The sequence below is a fragment of the Ahaetulla prasina genome, chromosome 1 (genome assembly GCF_028640845.1).
Source record: "Ahaetulla prasina isolate Xishuangbanna chromosome 1, ASM2864084v1, whole genome shotgun sequence".
NCBI classification, from domain to species: Eukaryota; Metazoa; Chordata; class Lepidosauria; order Squamata; family Colubridae; genus Ahaetulla; species Ahaetulla prasina.
This window is the reverse complement of record NC_080539.1, coordinates 314,417,206-314,441,608: the sequence shown is the minus strand read 5'-3', so window position 1 is coordinate 314,441,608 and position 24,403 is coordinate 314,417,206. Positions and strand designations below refer to the sequence as shown.

The following is a 24,403-nucleotide window of genomic DNA, read 5'->3' as shown; positions in this document are numbered from 1 at the left end:
GGTGTGTCACTGTTGCAACAGGATCCAGAGATGGATAGCAGTAGACATAGCACTTCATAGTGCTTTTACAGTGGTCTCTAAGTGAGTGCTGTAGAGTCAGCATATTCCCCCAACAATCTTGGTCATTTTACCAACCTCAGAAAGGATGGAAGGCTGAGTCAACCTTGAGCTAGGATCGAACTCCTAGCTATGGGCAGAATTTGCCGGCAATGCTGCATTCTAACCATTATGCCACCACTATTAATTCAATCTAGTAGGACCATGATTATATTGTCTAGGAATCAAATATATTTTAAAATTTGTGTGGGTATCAGGTGTCTGAAGATGTGATAATATTAGTTTACCAATACATGAATATTGGATACTGTATGTATGTATTTTCATATAGTGTTGAACTATTTTAGAATTTCATTTAGATAACTGAATGGAGATGCAACTGCAAAACAGTTCATGATTTCTAGCATCACAGAATTACAGGAAATATATCAAGGAGTTTTCTAAAACTGAAAGAAAGAAAAGATTAATTCCTTGAATTATATTAGTTGCAAAGATTAAAAAGAAATAAATAAATAAAATTACATCTAAAATTAAACAAGTAAAAACAAGTTATTCACACACAGAATGCTTATTTCCGATCTGTATTATCTTGTCATCATTGTTTTTATTACCAAATTAAGAGGCATGTAGAAGTCGCAGCCTACGATCCTACAATTAATATTTTAAAACTTGAGAAAAAAAAGAGACGGATTTCACATTTATGTGATGCTAAAAAACAGAATAAGTTATTAATAGGGGACGATAAATCTAGTAAAGAACAAAATGCAAGAGAAGAATTTGTAATATTTTTATAAAAGGAAGGCTAAACTCAGTAAGCTCAAACTGCCCAAGGAGCTGCTGATCCAATTCTACAGAGGAATTATTGAGTCTGTCATTTGCACCTCTATAACTGTCTGGTTCGGTTCTGCAACCCAACAAGAAAAACACAGACTTCAGAGGATAATTAGAACTGCAGAAAAAATAATTGCTACCAACTTGCCTTCCATTGAGGACCTGTATACTGCACGAATCAAGAAGAGGGCCGTGAAAATATTTGCAGATCCCTCGCATCCTGGACATAAACTGTTTCAACTCCTACCCTCAAAACGACGCTATAGAGCACTGCACACCAGAACAACTAGACACAAGAACAGTTTTTTCCCGAAGGCCATCACTCTGCTAAACAAATAATTCCCTCAACACTGTCAGACTATTTACTGAATCTGCAGTAATTAATTTAATTTAATTAATTTAATTAATCGTTTCATAGTTCCCATCACCAATCTCTTTCCACTTATGACTGTATGACTATAACTTGTTGCTGGCAATCCTTATGATTTATATTGATATATTATCATCAATTGTGTTGTAAATGCTGTACCTTGATTAACGTATCTTTTCTTTTATGTACACTGAGAGCATATGCACCAAGACAAATTCCTTGTGTGTCCAATCACACTTGGCCAATAAAATTCTATTCTATTCTATTCTAAAAAAGGGATTTTCTGACTTTCTCAGGGGAACGACTTTTCCAGGTAGAATGGGAGAGGACAGAGTGAAAGCATACATAGAAAATAGCATAAGGGGCACAGGTTAATATATAAGGAACAGAGAGAATAAAGGGCACAATTTAAAGAAAGGCCTACAGATAAATAAATAGATACAGTTAAAGCACAAAGAAAAATTAAGCAAGCAGATACACAGAAAAGACAGTTGAGTTGAAATAAAGTTCTGTGAAAAGTAACTTTCATTAAATTCCAAGAAGCTTGCTTCAAAGTAAAATAGAGATAGAGTTGCAGCCTTTAGCAAATAAAGGAAAAGACTAGGAAGCAGAAGGTCTTAATAGATCAGTAGATGAGAATAATTTCCAAAAAGACAGACTGAATTGGCATATTTCATTAACCTAGGTATGTGGAGCAAAATGTGTAAGGATAAATGTTAACATTCTGGTAGCAACTAATAGACATAAAAAAGGAATGCAGTAAGCTAGTTGTATATTAAATCTTTCTTTCTTTCTTTCTTTCTTTCTTTCTTTCTTTCTTTCTTTCTTTTATTTAATTTATTTGCCACCCATCTTGTAATGAAATGACAATAAACAACATTTATAAGATTGGTATGCAATGTCACAGTGAAAGGAGAAAATTAAAGTGGGAGCTTTAGGTAATATGCAATATATGGATTATTCACCCAAAATAAAAAGGGAAGGGAAAACAGAATAATTTATTTAGAAATGTCCAATGGAAATGGAGAGGTTGTACTTTAGTGCTTGGATTTTTTTTTTTACATTAAATATTTTCTGCACTAGTCAGGTCGTGACACAACATTATGAAATCACAAGATGATTGCAAAAAATTAAAGCCGAGTATGAAGATACAATGTTGATATTCAGGCTTAATTCTCTTTATGTGGTTTCTCTGGGAAGTACGCTGACTGAAAAAGTTGCATGAGTGAAGGGTTGCTGTGCTTTAAACACACTTGAGGCATTTTTAGTGTTAAAGTGAGAGAGAAAAAGGCTTCTTTGCCACCTTATGCATTTAACAGTGCAAAAATAACCTTTCTTGCCACCTCTGCAGTGTTTTAAAAAGAAATTCTTCCCCCTCTGCAAAGCAGTAAAAAACAATGTATTTTGCAGGACCAAAGATTTGCCTGAAAGTAGGTGGCAAAATTTGTCACAGCACTATATAGAACAAAAGCTTTTCATTTTAGCAAGCCAAATTCATCCTTGTCCTACCAAAAGAAAGTATTTAAAGGCTGAAAGAAAAGAGGTTGCAGGTTTTTGCCCTGCTAAGAGTGAAAGGAAAGCTATAACAGGCTTTTGGCTCTGAAAGACTCCAAGGGAAGAAGGAAATTGTGAGGAAAAGATCAACAGATAATTTAAAATTTATGCGGAGGGGGGGAACCCCTTAAAACAAAGAAATGCATGAAGAATGAAGAGAATTATGATGCTTTCTTGAAAACAGGGCAAAAACAGAACTCAATGAGAGTAATTAACTTTAGAAAACTGAATGAAATCAGCAGGGAACTAATAAGCTAAGGTAGGTGGAAAAAGGAGAGGTAGAGAAAAATTGAAAGGCCAGCTGAACAGTAAAAATGAGTGGTGGAATGCAGTATAGAATACCATCACTGAAATTCCAGGCATGCCATTTAAAATTATAATGGTGGAAAATCCTGTTGTTCTTCTGCAGGAAAAGAATCGATCATTTATCTTAAAGGAGAGAACAAATTTTGTAAATCCTTCCTACCTTCTTAGAAAAGGGAAAGGTCCCCTTTTCCCCGTCCCCCCTTCCCCTCTTTTTCTCTCTGCTCCCCCTTTCCCCTCTACCCTCCCTTTTCCCCTCTGCCTCCTTCCCACCCTTTGCCCCCCCAACCCCCTCAATGCCCCCCTTTTTCCCTGCCCTCTTTTCACCCTCTGCCCCCCCGTTTCCCCTTGTCTCCTTCTGTCCCCTCTTTCTTCCTGTCCCCCCTTTTCCATTTCCCTCCTGATCTTAACGGGTTAAAAACAAACCTTCTCCCTCTCCCCATCCCCTTCTTCCTCCCCACCCCCTTTCCCTCCCTCCCCGCCACCTCGCAGCTTTTCCCTCCTTATATGCATGCAAACCGAGGGGTCAGTAATACACAATGAATAAGAAAATGAAAACTATCAATTCATGTCACATTTTGACTTTGTAAGTTTTCAATTGCATTTTGAAAAACCTTCATTGTGTATTCAGTGTTAAAATATACTCCATTGAAAGTTGAAAGTTAGTATTTTTAGAAATCAAATCTATGTATAGCATATCATGAATGGAGTCAACATAGACAGTATTTCAGTTTTGAAGACCAGAGGTTCACAAAATGCATTTTATATCTTTGTAAAAGTAGTTATGTGTATTTATCTATGCATTATTGTTTGGTTGTGTGATGATTTTAAAAAAAATCTTGATCCTTATACCTGAGCCTATTTACTTGGAAATAAATCTTACAATTCTTAATGGAATCTGCTTCAGTGTTGTTAATTTTACTGTTTTTTTCAAGAGCTTTTTCCAAAAAATAAGGACTTTCTTTTTTCCCCTCCCCCTTTGAAAATGTTTTGCTTCTCAACCAAGAAGTTAATTCAGTTCAGAACCATGATCTGGATGATTGAAAATTTCCATTGACTGTTCTTTCAAGAGTGTTGTATGCTGCCCAGAGTCACTTTCTGTCTCATGGACATCCATATAAATTTGATAGAGATAGATGTACAGTATCAAATCTAAAGGAAATTTATTATCTTCTGTCACTTACAAATTAGTTTTTAAAGTGTTTACATTATCATTAGACCAATTGCAAGCCCCTTGAAGCAGGGATGAAATCTAAAAGTTTTCCCTACCGGTTCTGTGGGCGTGGCTTAATTGGTGGGCGTGGCTTGGTGGTCAATGGCTGGGTGGGTGTGGCCAATAACAATAAATAATAAAAATAATAAACAAAGTATAAAAATCAATAAGAGCTACCAAAAACCAACTTTCACACTTTACACACACACAACACAACACAGCACAACACAACTGACTCACACACAGTGTAAAAGCAGCTGCACTTCACACTTCACACAAAAAGCTCAAAAACCAACTTTCACACTTTACACACACACAACACAACTGAGTCACACACAATGTAAAAGCAGCTGCACTTCACACTTCACACAGCCACAAAAAGCTCAAAAACCAACTTTCACACTTTACACACACACAACACAACACAACACAACACAACTGACTCACACACAATGTAAAAGCAGCTGCACTTCACACTTCACACAACTACAAAAAGCTCAAAAACCAACTTTCACACTTTACATACACACAACACAACTGACACACACACATACACAAAATACCACATACAGCTTTCTGAGATTTTGTGTGTTTGTGTAGTTAGAGTGAAACACTACAGAAACACACCAAATCTCAGAAAGCTGCACAAATATTTTATTTTATTATTTTATTTTATTTTATTGTGGACTTCAATTCCCAGAGTTCCTCAGCCAGGAAAGCCAGACAGCATTAATCAATCAGTGATGAAATAGATTAGCTAAATTAGATTAGTTCTGTCTGGTGCTGAAAGCGAAAGTGGGGCTTTCTGGCTGGGAAAAAAGCCATGAGGTCATCAGTAATCAAGTAAGTGCCTTAGAATCTCTTAAAAGGAGTTTTTCTACATGTTTTCTACAGGTTCTGCTGATGAGGAACTCAGGTGAGATCCCCAGAGTAGCCTTAAAAAAATTTGTTTTTTAAGTTTAAAGGCTCTGCCGATCTCAGCTGAGGGGCGGGATCCTCAAAGGCTTTTTTTTTATTTTTAAAGACATGTTTCGGCTGAAGCAAAACCTTCTTTTAAAAGTAAAAAAAAAAGAACCCTCTGCTGATGGTGGGGCTCAGCAGGGCAGGGGGGCGGGGCCAGGGATTTTTGCTACTGGTCCTCCGAACCAGCAGCTGCCATCGCTACCGGATTGCGCAAGCCGGTCCGATCCGGGAGCATTTCACCCCTGCCTTGAAATCTTTTTGGCCATGATTTTAAGACTAGGCTTATAGACTCCATTCATTGGCTCCAGAGTAAATTGTTTTCATAGCTAAAGTTTTGACAAATCTATTTTTAAATTAAAAGTTAGCAAAATAGCACCTATAGTCCCAAAAAGTAAATTATATTTTTTTAAAGAATTAAATGACAAAAATCACACAGGACTGTCATATTTTTGATATTCAGACTTTTCATATGGTTCATGCAATATTATGAATGCCAAAATCATGGATTTATTTTCTAATATTATACGATTTAGAGCAATGTGAGATTGTGAGAGAATTAGACAGTTGGGGCTAGATGTTACCAGATTCTTGATGTAGAATAATTGGAAGATTTTTTTTAATTTTATTTTTAAACAAAGGTTTTGGTGGAAAGGTTTCTTTTGGGATAAATTCAAGATCATATGTTATACTATGAACATTTAGATATCTGTTTTTGCATGGGAAGTTCATTTACCACTTTCTGATTTAGGATGAAGCCTCATAGATAACTGGGAAGAAAAAAATTACTACAAGGAAAGCTCTTCCCTTTGCATCTGTTCATTCTGTTTCTGCCAGAGGACAATTATTACCATAATAGAACTGGCTCTGAACTGGTAGCCAGCTTAGCACATTATTATGCTTTTGGTCTCTATAGGGAAGTATCCCTGTAATCTTTAAGACCTATCATTTATTTTTTGAAAAATTATGGAAGAAAAACAAAACAGCTCTTAGATGGAAGTTTATTTGGCATCAAAGTATGAGCGTCAGTACAACTGTATTCAGTTGAAGTAGGGAAAGTAGAATAATAGGGGATAAAATTAGCAAATAACTGTCTTTACTCAACAAATCTATCCCGCTCCTTAATTGGCACCCCTTATTCATGATTAACTATTTTATGTTATAGTTTTCTTAAATTCTTAAGTTGGCAAGAAACACATGATATATGATTGAGCAACATTTTTCAAGGACTGTATTACTTTCCATCAATTTGTACCTGCCAAATCAGGTGGACTCTGCAGATGTGATTGTGCATGGAAGGGAAACATGGTTCAGTGCTACTATAGGAGTGATCCAGAATATTACCGCAGAAGATTTGAGATGTACTGGAAAATCCAGTACATCTTCAGTACATCTAGTACATCTCCAGTATATTGGGTGGAGAAGAGGAAAAGAAAGAGCAAGTGCTACTATGCAAGTAAAATTTATATGACTTTTGATTCATTCCATCATATTAAAAGATAAATAATCAAGAAGGGCTTGGAACCACTGAAATCATGAAGAGCTGTCAAGAACATATAACAAAATATTATAGCTTCTTATATATCATAGTTTTACTTCGCATCAAAATAACTTGATCTACTGAGATTGAACGATCTACTTGTATAAGAAGAAATATGTATCTGAGATAGTCCCAGAAAATATTTCTGGATTTTATCAGCAATATATGTGGCTGGGAAAGTGCTTTCCCTTTTTTTAAAAAATATTTAAGAGTATATTTTTATGATGAATATATAGGAACTGTACGGTCTAAAATGTGTCTATATCTGAAACCGTAGAAGTTATATGCACAGAGTATGAGGAATAAACAGGGTGAATTAGAAATCCAAGTAAATGAGGGTAGATATGATATTGTTGCCATTACGGAAACTTGGTGGGATGAAACTGACAAATGGAACATACAGCTAGAGGGATATAAATTATTTAAAATAAATAGACCAAATAAAAGAGGAGGTGGAGTTGCACTATATATAAGAAATAACTACATCTCTACAGAAATAGAGCACAACAATGATGAAAATCATCTTGAATGTATTTGGGTCAATATAAAAGGGGTGAAAAACGATATTGCCATAGGTCTATACTATAGGCCACCCAACCAAACAGAGGAAGTAGATGAACTTTTTGCTAGTCAGCTAACTAAGGTATGTAGGAAGCACATCACAGTAGTAATGGGGGATTTTAACTACCCTGACATCAACTGGGAAACAAACTCTGCACCAAGTGGAAGATCCAACAGGTTCCTAACAAACCTAGCAGACAACTTTGTTTCCCAAAAATAGAGAAGGCGACAAGGGATCAGCCATATTGGACTTAATTCTCACTAACAGAGATGAAATGATAGAAGGTGTTGAAGCTACAGGAACCTTGGGGCAAGTGACCACGCAATATTGGAATTCGACATTAAGCAAATACAAGTAGTAGAACAAAGTCAAACTAGAGTCTTGGACTTTAAGAGAGCTAATTTCAATAAACTTAGAGAGAGCTTGAGAAGGATTCAATGGATGAGAATCCTCAGGGGGAAAACAACTCAAGAAGCTTGGGAAATTTTGAAAAGTGAGATTATAAAAGCACAGTCTAACACAATACCAATGAAGAAGAAAAATAGTAGATCTCAAAAGAAACCAGCATGGATGCATAAAGAACTATCTGACAAATTGAAAGACAAAAAGGACAAATATAAAAAGTGGAAAGAGGGGCAAATAACTAAGGCAGAATATCAGCAAATAGCCTGAGCCTGTAAAGATGAAGTGAGGAAAGCTAAGGCTCACAATGAACAAAGGCTAGCGACAAAAGTAAAAAATAACAAAAAAAGCTTCTTCCAACATGTTAAAAACAAGAAAAAAGTCAAGGAAACAATTGGCCCATTGCTGGGAGAAAGTGGCAAGAAGATGACAAGCAACAGGGAGAAAGCAGATCTACTTAACTCATATTTTGCATCTGTCTTTACACAAAAGGAAAAAACAATCCAACAGCACTACAAAAAACAGATTAGAAACACAAGTTAAAATAGGGAAGAAAATGGTAAGTGAACACCTGTCTACCCTAGACGAGTTCAAATCACCAGGACCGGATGGATTACACCCCAAGGTTCTGAAGGAACTGGCAGACGTGATCTCAGAACCACTGAACTATATCTTTCAAAGATCCTGGAGCACAGGGAGCTGCCAGAGGACTGGAAAAGAGCTGATGTAGTTCCCATCTTCAAAAAGGAAAAACAGATCCAGGAAACTACAGACCTATCAGTCTGACCTCAATACCGGGAAGATTCTGGAAAAGATAATCACAACGAATCACCGAACACCTAGAAGCAAACAAAGTAATAACCAAAAGCCAACATGGGTTTGTCAAAAACAGATCATGCCAGACTAATCTTATCGCATTCTTTGACAATATGACAAAATTAGTAGACCAGAGGAATGCTGTTGATATAATTTACTTGGACTTCAGTAAAGCATTTGATAAAGTAGACCATAACCTACTACTAGATAAAGTAGAAAAATGTGGGTTAGACAGCACCACCACCAGATGGATTCGTAACTGGCTGACCAACCGCACTCAACGTGTAGTCCTCAACGGAACTACATCCACATGGAGGGAAGTATGCAGTGGAGGACCCCAAGGCTCTGTTTTAGGCCCAATACTCTTCAACATCTTCTTCAATGACTTGGACGAGGGGATAGATGGGGAACTCATCAAATTTGCAGATGACACCAAGCTGGCAGGAATAGCCAACACTCCAGAAGATAGGCTCAAGTTACAGAAAGATCTTGACAGACTTGAACATTGGGCGCTATCTAACAAAATGAAATTCAACAGTGAAAAAAGTAAGGTTCTACATTTAGGCCAAAAAAACAAAATGCACCAGTACCGTATATGTGGTACCTTGCTCAATAGTAGTACCTGTGAGAGGGATCTTGGAGTCCTAGTGGATAACCATTTAGATATGAGCCAGCAGTGTGCAGCAGCTGTTAAAAAAGCCAACACAGTTCTGGGCTGCATAAACAGAGGGATAGAATCAAGATCACGTGAAGTGTTAGTACCACTTTATAATGCCTTGGTAAGGCCACACTTGGAATATTGCATCCAGTTTTGGTCTCCACGATGTAAAAAAGATGTTGAGACTCTAGAAAGAGTGCAGAGAAGAGCAACAAAGATGATTAGGGGACTGGAGGATAAAACATATGAAGAACGGTTGCAGGAACTGGGTATGTCTAGTTTAACAAAAAGAAGGACTAGGGGAGACATGATAGCAGTGTTCCAATATCTCAGGGGCTGCCACAAAGAAGAGGGAGTCGGGCTGTTCTCCAAAGCACCTGAGGGTAGAACAAGAAGCAATGGGTGGAAACTGATCAAAGAAAGAAGCAACTTAGAACTAAGGAGAAATTTCCTGACAGTTAGAACAATTAATAAGTGGAACGACTTGCCTTCAGAAGTTGTGAATGCTCCAACACTGGAAATTTTTAAGAAAATGTTGGATAACCATCTGACTGAGATGGTGTAGGGTTTCCTGCCTGGGCAGGGGGTTGGACTAGAAGGCCTCCAAGGTCCCTTCCAACTCTGATGTTATGTTATGTTATGTTATATTTGCAGCTTTATGGAAAGAGATACAGTTAATTATGATTATCTCAACTAATGACTGCATTACTTTGGATTTTTCTGGGTTAAAACTAATAATAAAAAATAATGTTTAAATATTGTGTATAGTTGAGATAAAGTCTCAATACTATCCATTTACAGTTTCCTGAGTGTGGCTTCTATGGGATGTACGATAAAATCCTGCTTTTTCGTCATGACTCATCTACTGAAAATATACTCCAGTTGGTGAAGTCAGCTGCTGATATCCAAGAGGGTGATCTGGTGGAAGTTGTCTTATCAGGTAAAATTCTTATTTGTATTCCTTTTTCCTGAAAACTTTAAATATATTTTGAATATATTCAAGGTCCACTAATTAGGTGGGGGATAAGAGGGGAAGTAGGTGGTATTCTGTCCTTTCCTGCAGTGGAAGATCAAGTAAGAATATAAATCCTAAATTGGAAAGATTTATTTATAATGTACTATAACAAATGCACAGTCATGTTGAAAAGAAAAGAACAGTTCAGAAAGAGGTGATTGCATGTAGCAACTAACATTTCTAACAAGGGAGAATGTTTAGCCAACTAGAAGTCCATTCTTCTGTGAGAAAAGGTCATTTTTTTAAAAATTAGAATTAGAAGCTAAATATCCAGAAACAACCTTTCCATATAAATGTAATCATGTTCTGAATGGGGCTGCCCTTGATGCTTCAGTTGGTTCAGAATGCAGTGGCATGAGCAACAATGGATAAGCCTCAGTATGTATGACGTATCTTTCTTTGCAAGCTGTATTGGTTGTCAGTTTGCTTCCGGGTAAAATTCACATTGGTGTTCATTGACATGACTTAGGCCTAGTTACTTGAGGGACTGCTTATCTCCCCTACTATCTGCCTGGCCACTTCAGGGTTGCAGGATTGGTACATATTGGGTTTCTGATTAAACAATGTCATCTATCAAGACCCTGAAAGTGCACATTCTGTGTAGCAACACCTGCCTTCTGGAAGAAGGTTGTCCCAGGATTTAGATGGTTCTGATTCTGCTGTTGTTTAGAAGAAGACCTGGCTCTTCACCTAGACATTTGGCAAAGGCATATGAGACCACTTGCTTCAGTCCATCTGTCTGCTATGTTTGCCATCTTTTATCTTTCATTAATTTTATTGCAGATTCTTTAATGGCTGTAAGCTACCCAGAGTCATTGGGAGTTGTGGTTCATGCAGGTTTATTGAATTACTAATATTATTATTAGGTGAGTCATATGAAGATTGTAAATTGATGAATACTGATGCGATGAGGAAAATTCACCAACAAGCATGGTTAAAATGCTGAATCTAATAGGGAGCCTTTGAGGGCTTTATATTGGGACAGAGGGTTGGCTGAAGAGGGTTGCTTAATTGTTTTCAACCAAATGAAAAGTATTGTCACATGATTAATCAATTAATCAATACAATACAGTGGCAATGTCTTGCTGTGGAACCACATGGGAAGAAAAATTTCTTTATTTCACAATTTGCACAAGTCGAGTTTAATTGGTAAATAATACAAAATTGTAGTATAGCCAGTTCTACAACATCTACTCTGTAAGTTCGTTTGAGTTATTTCCAGATAAATCTGTCTATTATTGTATTTTGAGTGTAATTGTTTACAATATAATGAAATGTAGTCAAAATCTAGATAAGGCATATTCTCTTAGTCATTTTTGAGCATATTGTCCAGTGAAATTTAAGCAATAAATTTCTATTACTATTACTATTAGTCTTCTCATCATTCCTATCACCCATCTCCTCCCACTTATGACTGCATGACTGTAACTTTGTTGCTTGTATCCTTACGATTTATATTGATTGTTTCCTAATATGATTTGATTGCTTATTTGTACACTATGACTATTATTAAGTGTTGTACCTTGTGATTCTTGATGAATGTATCTTTTCTTTTATGTACACTGAGAGCATATGCACCAAGACAAATTCCTTGTGTCCTATCACACTTGGCCAATAAAGAATTCTATTCTATTCTATTCTATTCTATTCTAAATTTAGGAAAGTTGGTTCTATTTATGTTTATGAGATATAATGGGATGCAAGACATTAAGACATTCAAATAATATGAAAAATACGTTATTTTAAAATGTCCACATTTTGATGTAGAGGTATCTTTTCTTTTTCTACCAAAAATTATACTATGTGAAAGATTTTTATATCCTGAATTTGACAGATCCCACAGGGATAAGCATCTTCTTTTTGAAGAGACAAAGAATAGTGTGCTCTATAGTTAGTAGCACATTTTAGTAAAGTTGGATCAGAACTCATTCATTTCTTCATACATCTGGTTGTTTTTTGCTCAGAAAGAAAAAGTACATTTAAATGATGTTCCACAAATTTGAATAGGCATTCAATTTGAGATGATGTCTTCCCTGGCATGTAAAATTACAGGTTTCTTATATAATGTAAAAAAGTAGAACGGCAGAGATATTTTCACAGGTTTGTTCCATCAGGCATTAATAGATTAAAACTTTTTTTTAAAGTCAGATTGATGCCACCTGCCAGTGAAATTCACAGCATCACATAATTGAAAGAAATGAAAACTATTATATAATAGTTTTACTCAGAATCTTAAATTTTATACCAGCACTGATTCAATATAAAATTACATTTGACAGATTTATCCTTGAAGGCAGATGGGAATCATTGCATATCAACTTAATGTAATCAGAGAGAAAATGAGATATTTCATACGGGCATTTTTCTTTAGGAGAGGAACTAGTTAGAAGGGATTATTGAGCTTTGGCACACAATTCCAATAAGGTCTCTTTTTTTAAAAAAACCAATAATGGAAAATGATTTTTTTAGTCCTTTTCTGCATCTGAGTGCTAAATTGTACCATGTGAAATAACATTGCACCAGTAACTATCTAGAAGTAAGCTGAAAATTTTAAATTGTTCAAGGTATAACCCTCTAATGAGCAAATCTGATCACAGATTAGTCTGAGAGTATGAAATGGAAAATAGTATTTAGTAGTTTTTTAGGGTTAGTAAGTATACCATTTACAACCTATGTATAGTCACTGTACAACAAATAATATATCTGTGATGGTGAACCTATGGCACTGTGCCAGAGGTGGCACACAGAGCCCTCTCTGCTGCTATCACCCCAGGTCAGATCTCCTTGGCGTTTCTTTGGTGAGTGTCTGTTTCCCTGCAAACAACGAAACAGAAGCTCACGAAAGAAAAATATCTATCTCTTGCTGCGCTGCTGGTGTTGGGATGCCCCACCTGCCACTGGCCAGCTGGTCTTTGGGTCTCTGCAATGTAAAAAATTATTCCAAAGTGGAAGCATATCTATTGTGTAACATATTAAAAAAATCAAATTTATGTGGCATAATCAGTCTTTTTCTGATACCTATGTTTATATAGCATGCTTATTGATGATGAACTTTAATATGGTCTCATCTTTTTCAAGTTTCACATGTTGTTCTGAGCCATAACCTGCAGGTACACAATCTGATAGCTATAAACTACATTTTGTTGGTTTGTAGTTCATCGTGTCATGTGAAAACAATTGATGTGCAACAAATTGAAAGTTCTTTGTTTATCTTGGATTCCGGCATAGCAGCTTAACTATTTTGATAAAATGTAGAGGATGACAAGCCAGGAATCGTACTGCAAGCCTGACAGCCAGTTGTGGTGAACTTCATTTATTTATGATTATTCATCCTCAGTTGATATTTCTGAACTTAACCAGAATAGTTGATGGCTGTGATATTTCTGAACTTAACCAGAATGGTTGATGGCTATGACTAACTAGGACACTCATTCCAATGAGGGCAACTGAAATGGATTGTTAGTGTGATGTGAGCAGGGAGTTAGCACATTACAGAGGATATTGTCAGCAAGAGAAAACAAGAGAGGATACTTTCATTGGCAGGGTGTGCTTAGATCTCCAGAAGTATTTCACATGCAAGAATACTTGCAACTTCACATTTTTTAATTTTCTTTTAAAATGCCCTGTCCCTCTCATAATTTGTGATGACAGATTGCTTTCAGAATTTTATAGAGCTCCTGATTTATTTAAGAGTACCTAGACCTTACATCTCTAGGAACAATATGTCTTGCCATTTACTTGGCCATGCCCTTTCGAACAGAACAAAAGATTATGACTCAATCAAGCCACAGGGAAACAAGAAGAAACAGGGTGGGTGAGTTACATTTGGCAAGTTCGCATTGAAAATGATCTTAATTCAAGGCAGATTTCAGTTCACCTCTTTTCAGACAGGGACATTGATAGAGGAAAATGGTATAAGAAATATAATGGTTTGCAGTCAGTATAAAAATAAAATTATTTCTCAAATAAGGATTCATGATATGTTGTAACCCTCTTTAGATAAAACTAGACAGCCCATGATTTGTTGGGTCATCATTTCAGAGATATTTCTTTACCTAAAAAAATGAAACAGAATTTGATGTGCTGGCTTTCCTTGCACCTCTTCAGGAGGCAGAACCATTTCCTAAGCCCACACAATGTTAGAAGGCAGAATTGCTTCTGCAGGTTTTGACAGCAAGGCAGCAGAAAACAGCAGTCAGATGTAGATAAGGACTTAGGTGAGAAATGGGAATTCCAAGTCAGCAGTACAAAATCAAGCAGATGATTTATGATGCAAGCCAGGGTGTAAATAACTGGATATCATGAGTCATGGTATGGTATGCAAGCCAGATGCTGCAGTTGCTTTTGGCAAGGGAATAATGTTTCAGTGAGCTTAGATCCTTTCCCTGCTTAATATGCACAGCTGTTGTCATACTTCGCTGATGAGTGCAGCATTTTGCTGCTTGTTCCTGAGTTATACCCTTTAGAGAGGTGCAGAGATCCTAGAAGGGTTTGCTTGGGAAGAGGGGAAGTAAGTGCTGGAGCAGCCCATGTTGCAGCTAAATCAGACTCCTAGGGCATGACACTTAACAACCATAGGTGGGCAAAAATGTATTGGGATTGGGAATCATTTCTGACTTCCTGCTGGCTTCCCCATTGACTATGCTTGTAGGAAGCTGGCAGGGAGTGTTTGAAATGTTCCTCCCTTCCTCCTTCCATTTTCCCTTTCTAGATGGCAGGTAAGTGGCTGCTGCCAATTGGGGGAGGGAAGGAGGAATGTGCAAGTAGTTGATGCCGTGCAAGCACAGAAGGTTTAGCAAATGGTGCACAGGTGGTAGAGACTTACCCAAGTAACTTGTAACCTTCCCTTCCAAGGTTCCTCATTGACTTACTCCCCCAAGCACTGATTTTGTTAGTGGGAAGGTGGCAAGGAGCATCATATCGGCTCCTTTTGGCTTCCCTGTCGACTTCTGGGAAGCTGTCAGGGAATGTTGAAAGTGAGAATCATCTGACCATAGTTGACCATGGCAGTGCAGTGGTGACACTGAACAGCATTAGTGCAGTGGCACTGAAGTGGCAGCAACTGTCCCAAATTTCATTCCTGTGGGACTCATGGATTCTGTAAGTTCTTATTCGGGTTTCCTTAGTTCAATAATTGTTGCCCTGCATCTTCCAATTTCACCCAATTTAAGGTTACAAACAAATAAATATGAAACCTTTAGTAGTATATAGGTTCAGTGACATAAACTCTTCTAGAGGAATTTTTTTTATTAAAAAGTTTTACAACGTTTTTGCAAATTCTCCTCCCCTCCCCTCCCCTCCCACCTTTCCCCAATTCCCCCACCCCGGACTTCCCGGAGCAAAATACAGGGTATAACATTTAACAATCATAAACTAGACTACACTAACTATCCATAGACTCCCCTCCCTCCCTTGGAACCTTAATTCCCTTTATATATATATATATATATAAAATACAAGTACAATTCTTACATTCTATTCATTCATAAGCTAATTTGATACTTCTTAGTCTGATACTTATTTTGAATATAATCAATCCATCTTCTCCATTCCAATATGTATCTTTCTTGAGAATAGTCTTTCAAATGCGCTGAAATTTTTGCCATCTCTGCTAAATTTGCTATTTTTAATGTCCGTTCTTCAATAGTAGGCAATTGTTCCTTCTTCCAGTATTGCGCTACCAATAGTCTAGCTGCTGATATTAAATTTAAAATCAGTTTACTCTCTATTACCGTACAATCCGTAATTATACTCAGTAAAAACAACTGCGGAGTAAACTTTATCTTCTTTTTCAAAATATTTTGCATAATCCACCAAATTTTTATCCAAAATTATTTGATTTTTTTACATGTCCATCATATATGATAACAAGTAGCATAATCACAATCACATCTCCAACATTTAGCTTGCAAGTTCGGATACATGCATGTTAGTTTTTTAGGATCTAAATGCCATCTATAAAACATTTTGTAAAAATTTTCTCTTAAATTTTGTGCTTGTGTAAATTTAACATTTCTAACCCAAATTTTCTCCCAAGTTTCCCTCATTATAGGTTCCTGTATATTTTGTGCCCATTTTATCATACAGTCCTTAACTAATTCCGTTTCTGAATCTATTTCTGTCAATGCGTTATACAACCTTTTAATATGCGATTGACTTTGAACTCTAATTTGTTTTACCAAGTTTTCCTCGTTTTGCATGATACCAATTTTCTGGTCTTCTTTCCATATAGCTTGCAGCTGTCCATACTGAAACCAAGTATGAATTATCCTTTCCTCTTTCATTGTATTTAAAGATTTCAATTGTAGTTTACCCTTTTCCATAAAAAGAAGCTCTTTATAAGCAACCATCTCCTAGAGGAATTGTTATTGTTGGGGATATGTTAATTAAACAAATTACTGAATAAATCACCGGAAGTGTATTAGTTTTATAGTGGAGTATTAGTTAGATTTTTAAGGTTTATGTTTTATCCACACACTTAAGGTAAAACAACTAAAATGTTCAAGGAAAAGAAATAATAAAATAAATTCAGGACTATAGTAAAGCACAGTGTATAATTCAGCAGAAAGCTCTTCTAAATTGCTGATAAATAAGGCATAAAAGCGATTTACTGCAGTTTACCATTCAAATGAATGGGAAGAAACAATTGCACTGAAATCCTAAATAAGTTTCTAATCCAAAGTGGGTTCTAAGGGCTTAGTGATGCTTAATCCTCAGTAATGAGGATAGATTTATGGAATTAGAATTCTGCTGGTGTGAATTAGGCTGCTATGATTTAAACTAGAGATCTGAGATTCAAGACGGGTCTTATTTAAATTTATAATTCAGATTAAAATGCTGTGGTTGTTTTTAAAAAAATCCATAGGCTGTGATAAGGAAGCATCAAAGCACCTGCAACTGCTTCATCTTTGAAATAGAAGAATGAGAATAGCTAGGACAGTGAATTTGTTAGTTGAAATAGGTCCTGCGGTGTGGCACTGGATGTCTTCCAATTTTCCTCTTTAGTTTTTAAAAATATTCTATCTGCACCTCTTTTCAGGCAGGGATGTGAAGGATAGTACAACAGCCTCTGAATTGCCCAGCAAAGAACCTAAATTATCCTGAACTATTGCAATGAGTTCTACCCCAACTGATTACCAAATTCTTTCAAAAGCTGTTTTAAAAGGTATGCTGTAATTTTCCCGTTTTCTTTTCTAGGATATCTGACTTAACCTTGTGTGGCAGTGTAGCTGAATGCTGACTTTTCTGGGCTTGGCTTTATTACCTGGTAACATTGGGCCCTCTGAAAGGGACCCTTCATCAGTGGTAGGGTCAGGCTTGTGCCTTACTGGCATTACTGTATACAAATGTCCCCATTTGTGTTCATGAATGTGCTTCTCTGGAGTAATCTGATGGAAGCTTTATGTTATCAAAGCAGTCCCCTTGCAGCTTTGCACATCCCTTGAAACATACTTGACATTCAAGTATGGACAAACTATTTTTAAATTTTCACCCCAGAATATTGCTGAGGAACTTTAGAATTACATTTTTGTTAAATAAAACTAGGTTATAATATCAAGCACATAGATTGCATTAAAAATATATATATGATAATCTTGGATTATCAGTATATGGAATAATATTTCATAGATACGTTTCCACAGGAATTTCTCTGACCGTGATAATACATATTTTTTTTTACTCCTATGACAATTAAAATTGCATTACAGGTATATTTATGGATTATTGGTTCACATAGTTCTAAAAGAATTTTTTTTGTATTCATTATTTTTGCTCAAATTATTTTAAATGTAATGAAAGCTTATTTATAGGTATCAAAAGCATTCTTCTTTGGTCTTCATCCTACTTTAATGCTGATATGAATTGCTCATTTGTGAAGCAGAAGCACTCTGCGTGCCTTCCAATGCACTGTTATATTTTTTTGTCTTCAATGTTGCAGCTGAAAAAACAACAACCTAGATTCATCTTGAAGCCCTGCTCACTACTCACCCTACACAATGGGATTAGTTAATAGGAAACACATTTGATTGATTTAACATTTTTTTGAGTTGTCACTTTTGTTTGGGTTTAGCCCTCAAGTCTATTTACTCATTCTGATTTTATGTCAAGAATAGGAGTTGTGATAATCCCATAATTAATCTGCAGAGAGCCTTGCTGGACAAACAGTGGTTTTAATAAGATATATGTTAGTTATTTCCCCATCAACTGACTTCAAATATTAGAATGAAGCCTGTATAATAATAAAATGGTTACAGTAACGGAGGGTGCTATTGGGAGTTATTCCTATTATGTTTACTTATGAGTAAGCATACATGGGATTGTGTGCCTATCATGAACAGAACAGTTTAATTTGAATGCCTGTTAAAAACATGTAGGTACCTAAAGCTAAAGTAATGTTTGTATATATATCTGAACGTCAGCTTTGGAAGCTATACTAGGCTGGAAGCTTCCATGCTGCCACTTTCTCATGTGTGGGAAAGTAGGAGGGGGGGATTTAGTAGAGGGCTTGTCTTTAGACATAATAGCATTCTTCCTGTTGGTCAAGGTCAGGCCGATCCTGCATCTGGAGAAGGAGTGGTCGGAGTGCTGTCTCGAATGGGACAGTTGGTGATTGAAGCATGTGATTGACTGCAGAGTCAGGGGATGGTTTAGCGGGTTTTGATTTACTGAGGGAAAACCCAGACCTCTCAGATTCAGGTCTTCCTAGATGTGCCAGTTTACCCATCCTAGTAAATAGAACTTTGAAAGATGCTTGCTTTGGAGTTTTTACGTGGAGTGGGTTTTTTTTCCTGGAACACTAACATCTGAATATCTTCTGAAAATCCGGTGTGTTGAAATGAACACAATTGTGCATCAAGGGAAGAAATGTTCATATTTTAGTTGTTTATGGCTTCTTGTTTAATAACAAAAACATGTTCCAAAACAAAACTAAATCAAGTCCTTGTTAGCTTAAGTCAAATATGCTATCTACAATATCAGGAGAAGAAATTACTTTTGGAATTGATGAAGACCATGACAGTACCCATAGAACCAAAGTGAAACCCTGAAAAAACCAAGCTATTGTTTGATTAGAAGTGATGTCCTCTTCACAGGGGAAAGAAACTCTTTAATCCCCAATGCCTAACCATATGTGGAGGTACAGGTAGTTTTCACTTACTGACCACAACTGGGGCAGGCAACTCTGTTGCTAAGCAGTGTGGTCAGAAAGTACCACACCCAACTCATGGTTCCCTTCCAGTCATTAAGGGAACCACTGTGATTTCCCATTGACTTTGCTGGTTGGAAGTCAGCAGTGAAGATTTCAAATGGTAATTATGTGACCATGGATTTGTTGCACCATTATGGGTCTCCTTTTTCAGTGTCATTGTGACTTCAAATAGTTATTCAACAAATGATAGGTTAGTGAGGACCACCTGCATTGCCTATATGTACATTTGATATATCATAGTAGCACACAAACCAATATATAAACCAAGCTGATAATCAAGGAATTATCAAGGAGAAAACCACATTCCCACCAATACTGGTAGCACAACCCACTGCACTTAAACAGGGAACAAACCTGATACTCATTAACATCATTGAAGTTGCCTTAGTAGGTAATTACTTTGAATTTGTTTTCTAGGAAGATATCTAACTTACACAAAGTTAGAGATCTTCTCAGAAAACAAATGCAAATAATTCAAAACAACAATGATGCACTTCCCTCAAAATGCTCTTGTAGTTGTCCTAGAAATAATTATTTCTGAGCCCAATTTATTCACACTATCCTCCATTTAGTTGTTGACCTAAACATTTTTTATTCCATTAGGCCACAAAGTTTGTATTCTGTGAATGGACTTGCCTCATATAAGTCAGGGATGAAATGCTGCTTTTTCCACCTTTCTGGCTGAAATGATTTAATCCTTCCATCTTCATTGGGACATATATTTCTTGATTACTTTCTTAATTTCTAGAAATAAGTAGAATAGAATAGAGTTGGAAGGGACTTTGGAGGTCTTCTAGTCCAACCCCCTGCCCAGGCAGGAAACCCTACACCATTTCAGACAAATGATTATCCAACATCTTCTTAAACATTTCCAGTGTTGGAGCATTCACAACTTCTGCAGGCAAGTTGTTCCACTGATTAATTGTTCTAACTGTCAGGAAATTTCTCCTTACTTCTAAGAGGCTTCTCACCTTGATTAATTTCCACCCATTGCTTCTTGTCCTGCCCTCAGGTGCTTTGGAGAATACCTTGACTCCCTCTTCTTTGTGGCAATCTCTGAGATATTGGAACACTGCTATCATGTCTCCCCAGTCCTTCTTTTCATTAGACTAGACATACCCAGTTCCAGCAACCATTCTTTGTATGTTTTAGCCTCCAATCTCCTAATCATTTAGTCCCCTAATCACCTTTGTGCTCTTCTCTGCAGTCTTTCTAGAGTCTCAACATCTTTTTTACATCAACCAAAATTGGATGCGGTATTCCAAGTGTGGCATTTCTAAGGCATTATAAAATGGCATTAACACTTCATGTGATATTGATCCTATCTCTCTGTTTATGCAGCCTAAAACTGTGTTGGCTTTTTTGGGAGCTGCAGCACACTGCTGTCTCATATTTAAATGATAGTAAGTAGGAAGAAAAGAAGCCATATCTTTGTTGCTGGAGTGAGAAAAGACCTCCCTGTTAAATCTGAGCTGGGTTTCTTAAGACTTTCTCTTTTAGATTATAAATTTGAGGGCAGTATTCATATTTACAATATTGTTTAAGATATACTTTTATTTTAAAAATCTTTAAAAAGATTTCTATAGGTGCAGAACGATTTGATTCCCACTACTTTGGGAATCCTAAGTAAACTGTTCTACATGATCCACTCATTATTATTATCATCCTGAAACTGTGAACCTTTGTTTGTATTTCAGTTGAACAAAAGTCTTCAAATGTATACTCCTTTGCCAGAATGATTCAAGCATTCAGTTGTTTAGATGAGCAATAAACGGTGATATGGCTGTTTATTATGTTTATAATAAATTATTATATTTATTATATAATATAAATTATTATATTATATATAATAAATTATTATTATGTTTATAATAATGCATATTATTATATGATATAGTTTATATGATATGATATAAACCCCTGTGGCTCAGACTGCTAAGACAGTCTGTTATTAACACAGCTGCTTGCAATTACTGCAGGTTCTAGTCCCACCAGGCCCAAGGTTGACTCAGCCTTCCATCCTTTATAAGGTAGGTAAAATGAGGACCCAGATTGTTGGGGGCAATAAGTTGACTTTGTATATAAATATACAAATAGGATGAAGACTATTGCTAACATAGTGTAAGCCACCCTGAGTCTTCGGAGAAGGGCGGGATATAAATGCAAAAAAAAAAAAATGTAGCTCTTAAATCATCATCTTATAAAATATTCCATTATCTTTTATTTCACCAGCTTCTGCAACTTTTGAAGACTTTCAGATTCGGCCACATGCTTTATTTGTCCATTCCTACAGAGCACCAGCCTTCTGTGACCATTGTGGAGAAATGCTGTGGGGGCTTGTACGTCAAGGACTTAAATGTGAAGGCAAGTGAAAGATCTACCTTTACATATTTTCTATGCTTCAAAATGTACTGCAAGTTTTACACACACACACACACACACACACACACACACACACACACACACGTTCAGAAAAATGTAATGATGAAATTTTGGAACATACAATAGGATATGTTTGCATGTATGGAGAAAACACATACTTTATTGTTAAATGTGATTGTTGAGAAAGTAAATTATTTCATCTGGGTAGGACCTAAGTATTGGATCCTTCAACTTTTTAGCTTAATCAGTAGAAGCAATTAAGTTTATTCTCAATTCAGTCTAGTTCTAGTTACAATCCATCTTTGTCATTCCATTCAGGCTTTGCCTGCCATAGAGATTATGGAAAGCTACCTTATAGTTCATCAAATTATACTAAGTGCAACAGAGGTGGTATTCAGCCGGTTCAGACCGGTATACTGAACTTGTAATAATGATTCTGTGCAAACCAGCAAATTGCACCACCGGCTGGCCCGCCCACCCCACCTCACCCTATATATCTTGCCTTCACCATGCTGCCCAGCTAATCTCCTCACCTCACTGCTCTGCTCACCAAAGGTAAGCATGCCGCCCGCTCACCTTTCGCTTTGTGTCAGGGCCCAGGGATGCACCATTCCCTGGCTCCAGCCTTGCCCCAGAGCCTCCGCCCCCTCGACATTTGCCTCAGCCAGGTTGGGGACCACACCATTCCCCCACTCCAGCCTTGCCCTGGAGCCTCTGCCTGCCTCAGCTGGGTCGGGGAATGCACCATTCCTCTGCTCTGGCCTTCCCCAGAGCCTCCATCTGGTCACTTGGCCAGGCCAGGGAATGCACCATTTCCCAGCTCCAGCCTTGCCCCAGGCTCTGCCTACATGCTGCTCCCCTTCTGACCTCAAACTAAGCCCTCCAAGGCTGAAGCAATTTAGTCGGCCTGCAGCCTGCTGTACTAGGCCAAAGGGCTGCATGGTGGGCTGCATGGGCACGGAAAGGACAAAGCAGTTTGGGAATGGACCTGTAAGAAGTCCCTTCTGGAAAGCGCTGCAGCAGAGATCTTGCAGCCATTTTTTCCATCCCTTGCCGGGCCTTGGTTGCTTGCGGAGACACTCCATGTGCTCTCCCAGTCAGCAGCTGCTTCTCTCATTTCCTGATTCTGTTCTATATTTATATTTTCTATTGTATGTCTAGGACTTGCCCATATAGGAACCTTATAATTTAGTTTATAAGAGTATTTTTTCCAAACACGCAGAAGGGCATTTCTTAGCACATGATTTTTAAAGGCCTTATCCACTTTTTTGTCATAAATTAAATATGCATGCCATCCATATAGCAAATCATAACCTTCTATATTCAAAATTCTGTCCTCTGTTAAATTAAACCAATCACTTATTGCAGAGAGAGCAGCTGCTTCATAATATAATTTAAAATTAGGCATTTTTAAACCTCCCTTTCCGAGAATCTTGAATTATTTTCATTTTAACCCTAGCCTTTTTACCTTCCCATATAAATTTGTTAATTCCCTTCTGCCATTCCTCAAGATTCTTATCTTTCTTAATTATTGGTATCATCTGAAAGAGGAATAAAAATCTAGGTAAAACATTCATTTTAATAGCAGCAATTCTCCCCAGCAAAGATAATTGCAATTTTTCCAAGCAATCAACTCCTTCTGAACTTTTTGCCATAAAACCTCATAGTTATTCTTATACAATTTCACATTTGACGATGTAATATAAACCCTAAGTACTTAACCTTCTTTACAATTTCAAATCCTGTTATTTCCTCTAGTTTTTCTTTCTGTTGTCTGGCCATATTTTTATTATCACTTTTGTCTTTTTCTGATTTACCTTAAACCCTGAAACATTCCCATATTGATCAATTATTTCCAACAAAGATTTACTAGAATTTATAGGGTTTGTTAAAGTAATCACCAAATCATCTGCAAAAGCTCTTAGCTTATATTCATATTGTCTAACTCTAATTCCTCTATCTCCTTTACTTCTCGTATTTTATCCAATAATGGTTCTAGAGTTAAAATAAACAATAATGGTGATAAAGGACATCCCTGTCTTGTTCCTTTCGCAATCTTAAAAGGTTCTGTTAAGCTACCATTGATTATAATCTGTGCTGTTTGCTCTCCATAAATTGCCCTAATTATTCTTAAAAAACCATCTCCAAATTGCATCTTTTCTATTAATTTAAATAAAAAATCCCAATGCAATCGATCAAAAGCTTTCTCTGCATCGAGAAAATAAATGCTGCTGGAATAAAATTTTTCTTTTCTAAGTACTCCAGTAAATTAACAATCTGCCTAACATTATTCCTCATCTGTCTCCCTTTTATAAATCCAGATTGATCATTATGAATTCTTCGCTGCAGAATCAACATTAATCTATTAGCTATTATTTTAACAAATAATCATTATTTAAAAGTGAGATTGGCCTATAGTTCCCAGGTTTAGAACAATCCTGTTCCTCTTTTGGTATCAATGAAATAAAAGAGGTTCTCCATGAGGGGGGAATTCCCCCTCCTAGTTGTATCTGATTAAATAATTCCTTAAGT

At 36.7% G+C, this 24,403-nt stretch overlaps 1 protein-coding gene across 3 annotated transcripts in view; it reads left to right on the top strand.

Moving 5' to 3' along the window:
- PRKD1 (protein kinase D1) overlaps positions 1 to 24,403 on the top strand; it is a 114,301-nt gene that overhangs the window by 53,140 nt on the left and 36,758 nt on the right. Inside the window, exons 1-3 of one of the 3 annotated variants that reach the window (XM_058162187.1) lie at positions 10,069 to 10,206; positions 17,321 to 17,446; positions 21,722 to 21,853. In XM_058162187.1, the coding sequence (XP_058018170.1) occupies positions 17,395 to 17,446; positions 21,722 to 21,853 (184 nt within the window). In that variant the 5' untranslated portion in view covers positions 10,069 to 10,206; positions 17,321 to 17,394. Of the gene's footprint in view, positions 1 to 10,067; positions 10,207 to 17,320; positions 17,447 to 21,721; positions 21,854 to 24,403 lie in introns of those variants that run through there. The other 2 variants (XM_058162186.1, XM_058162188.1) reach the window with 2 other exon arrangements.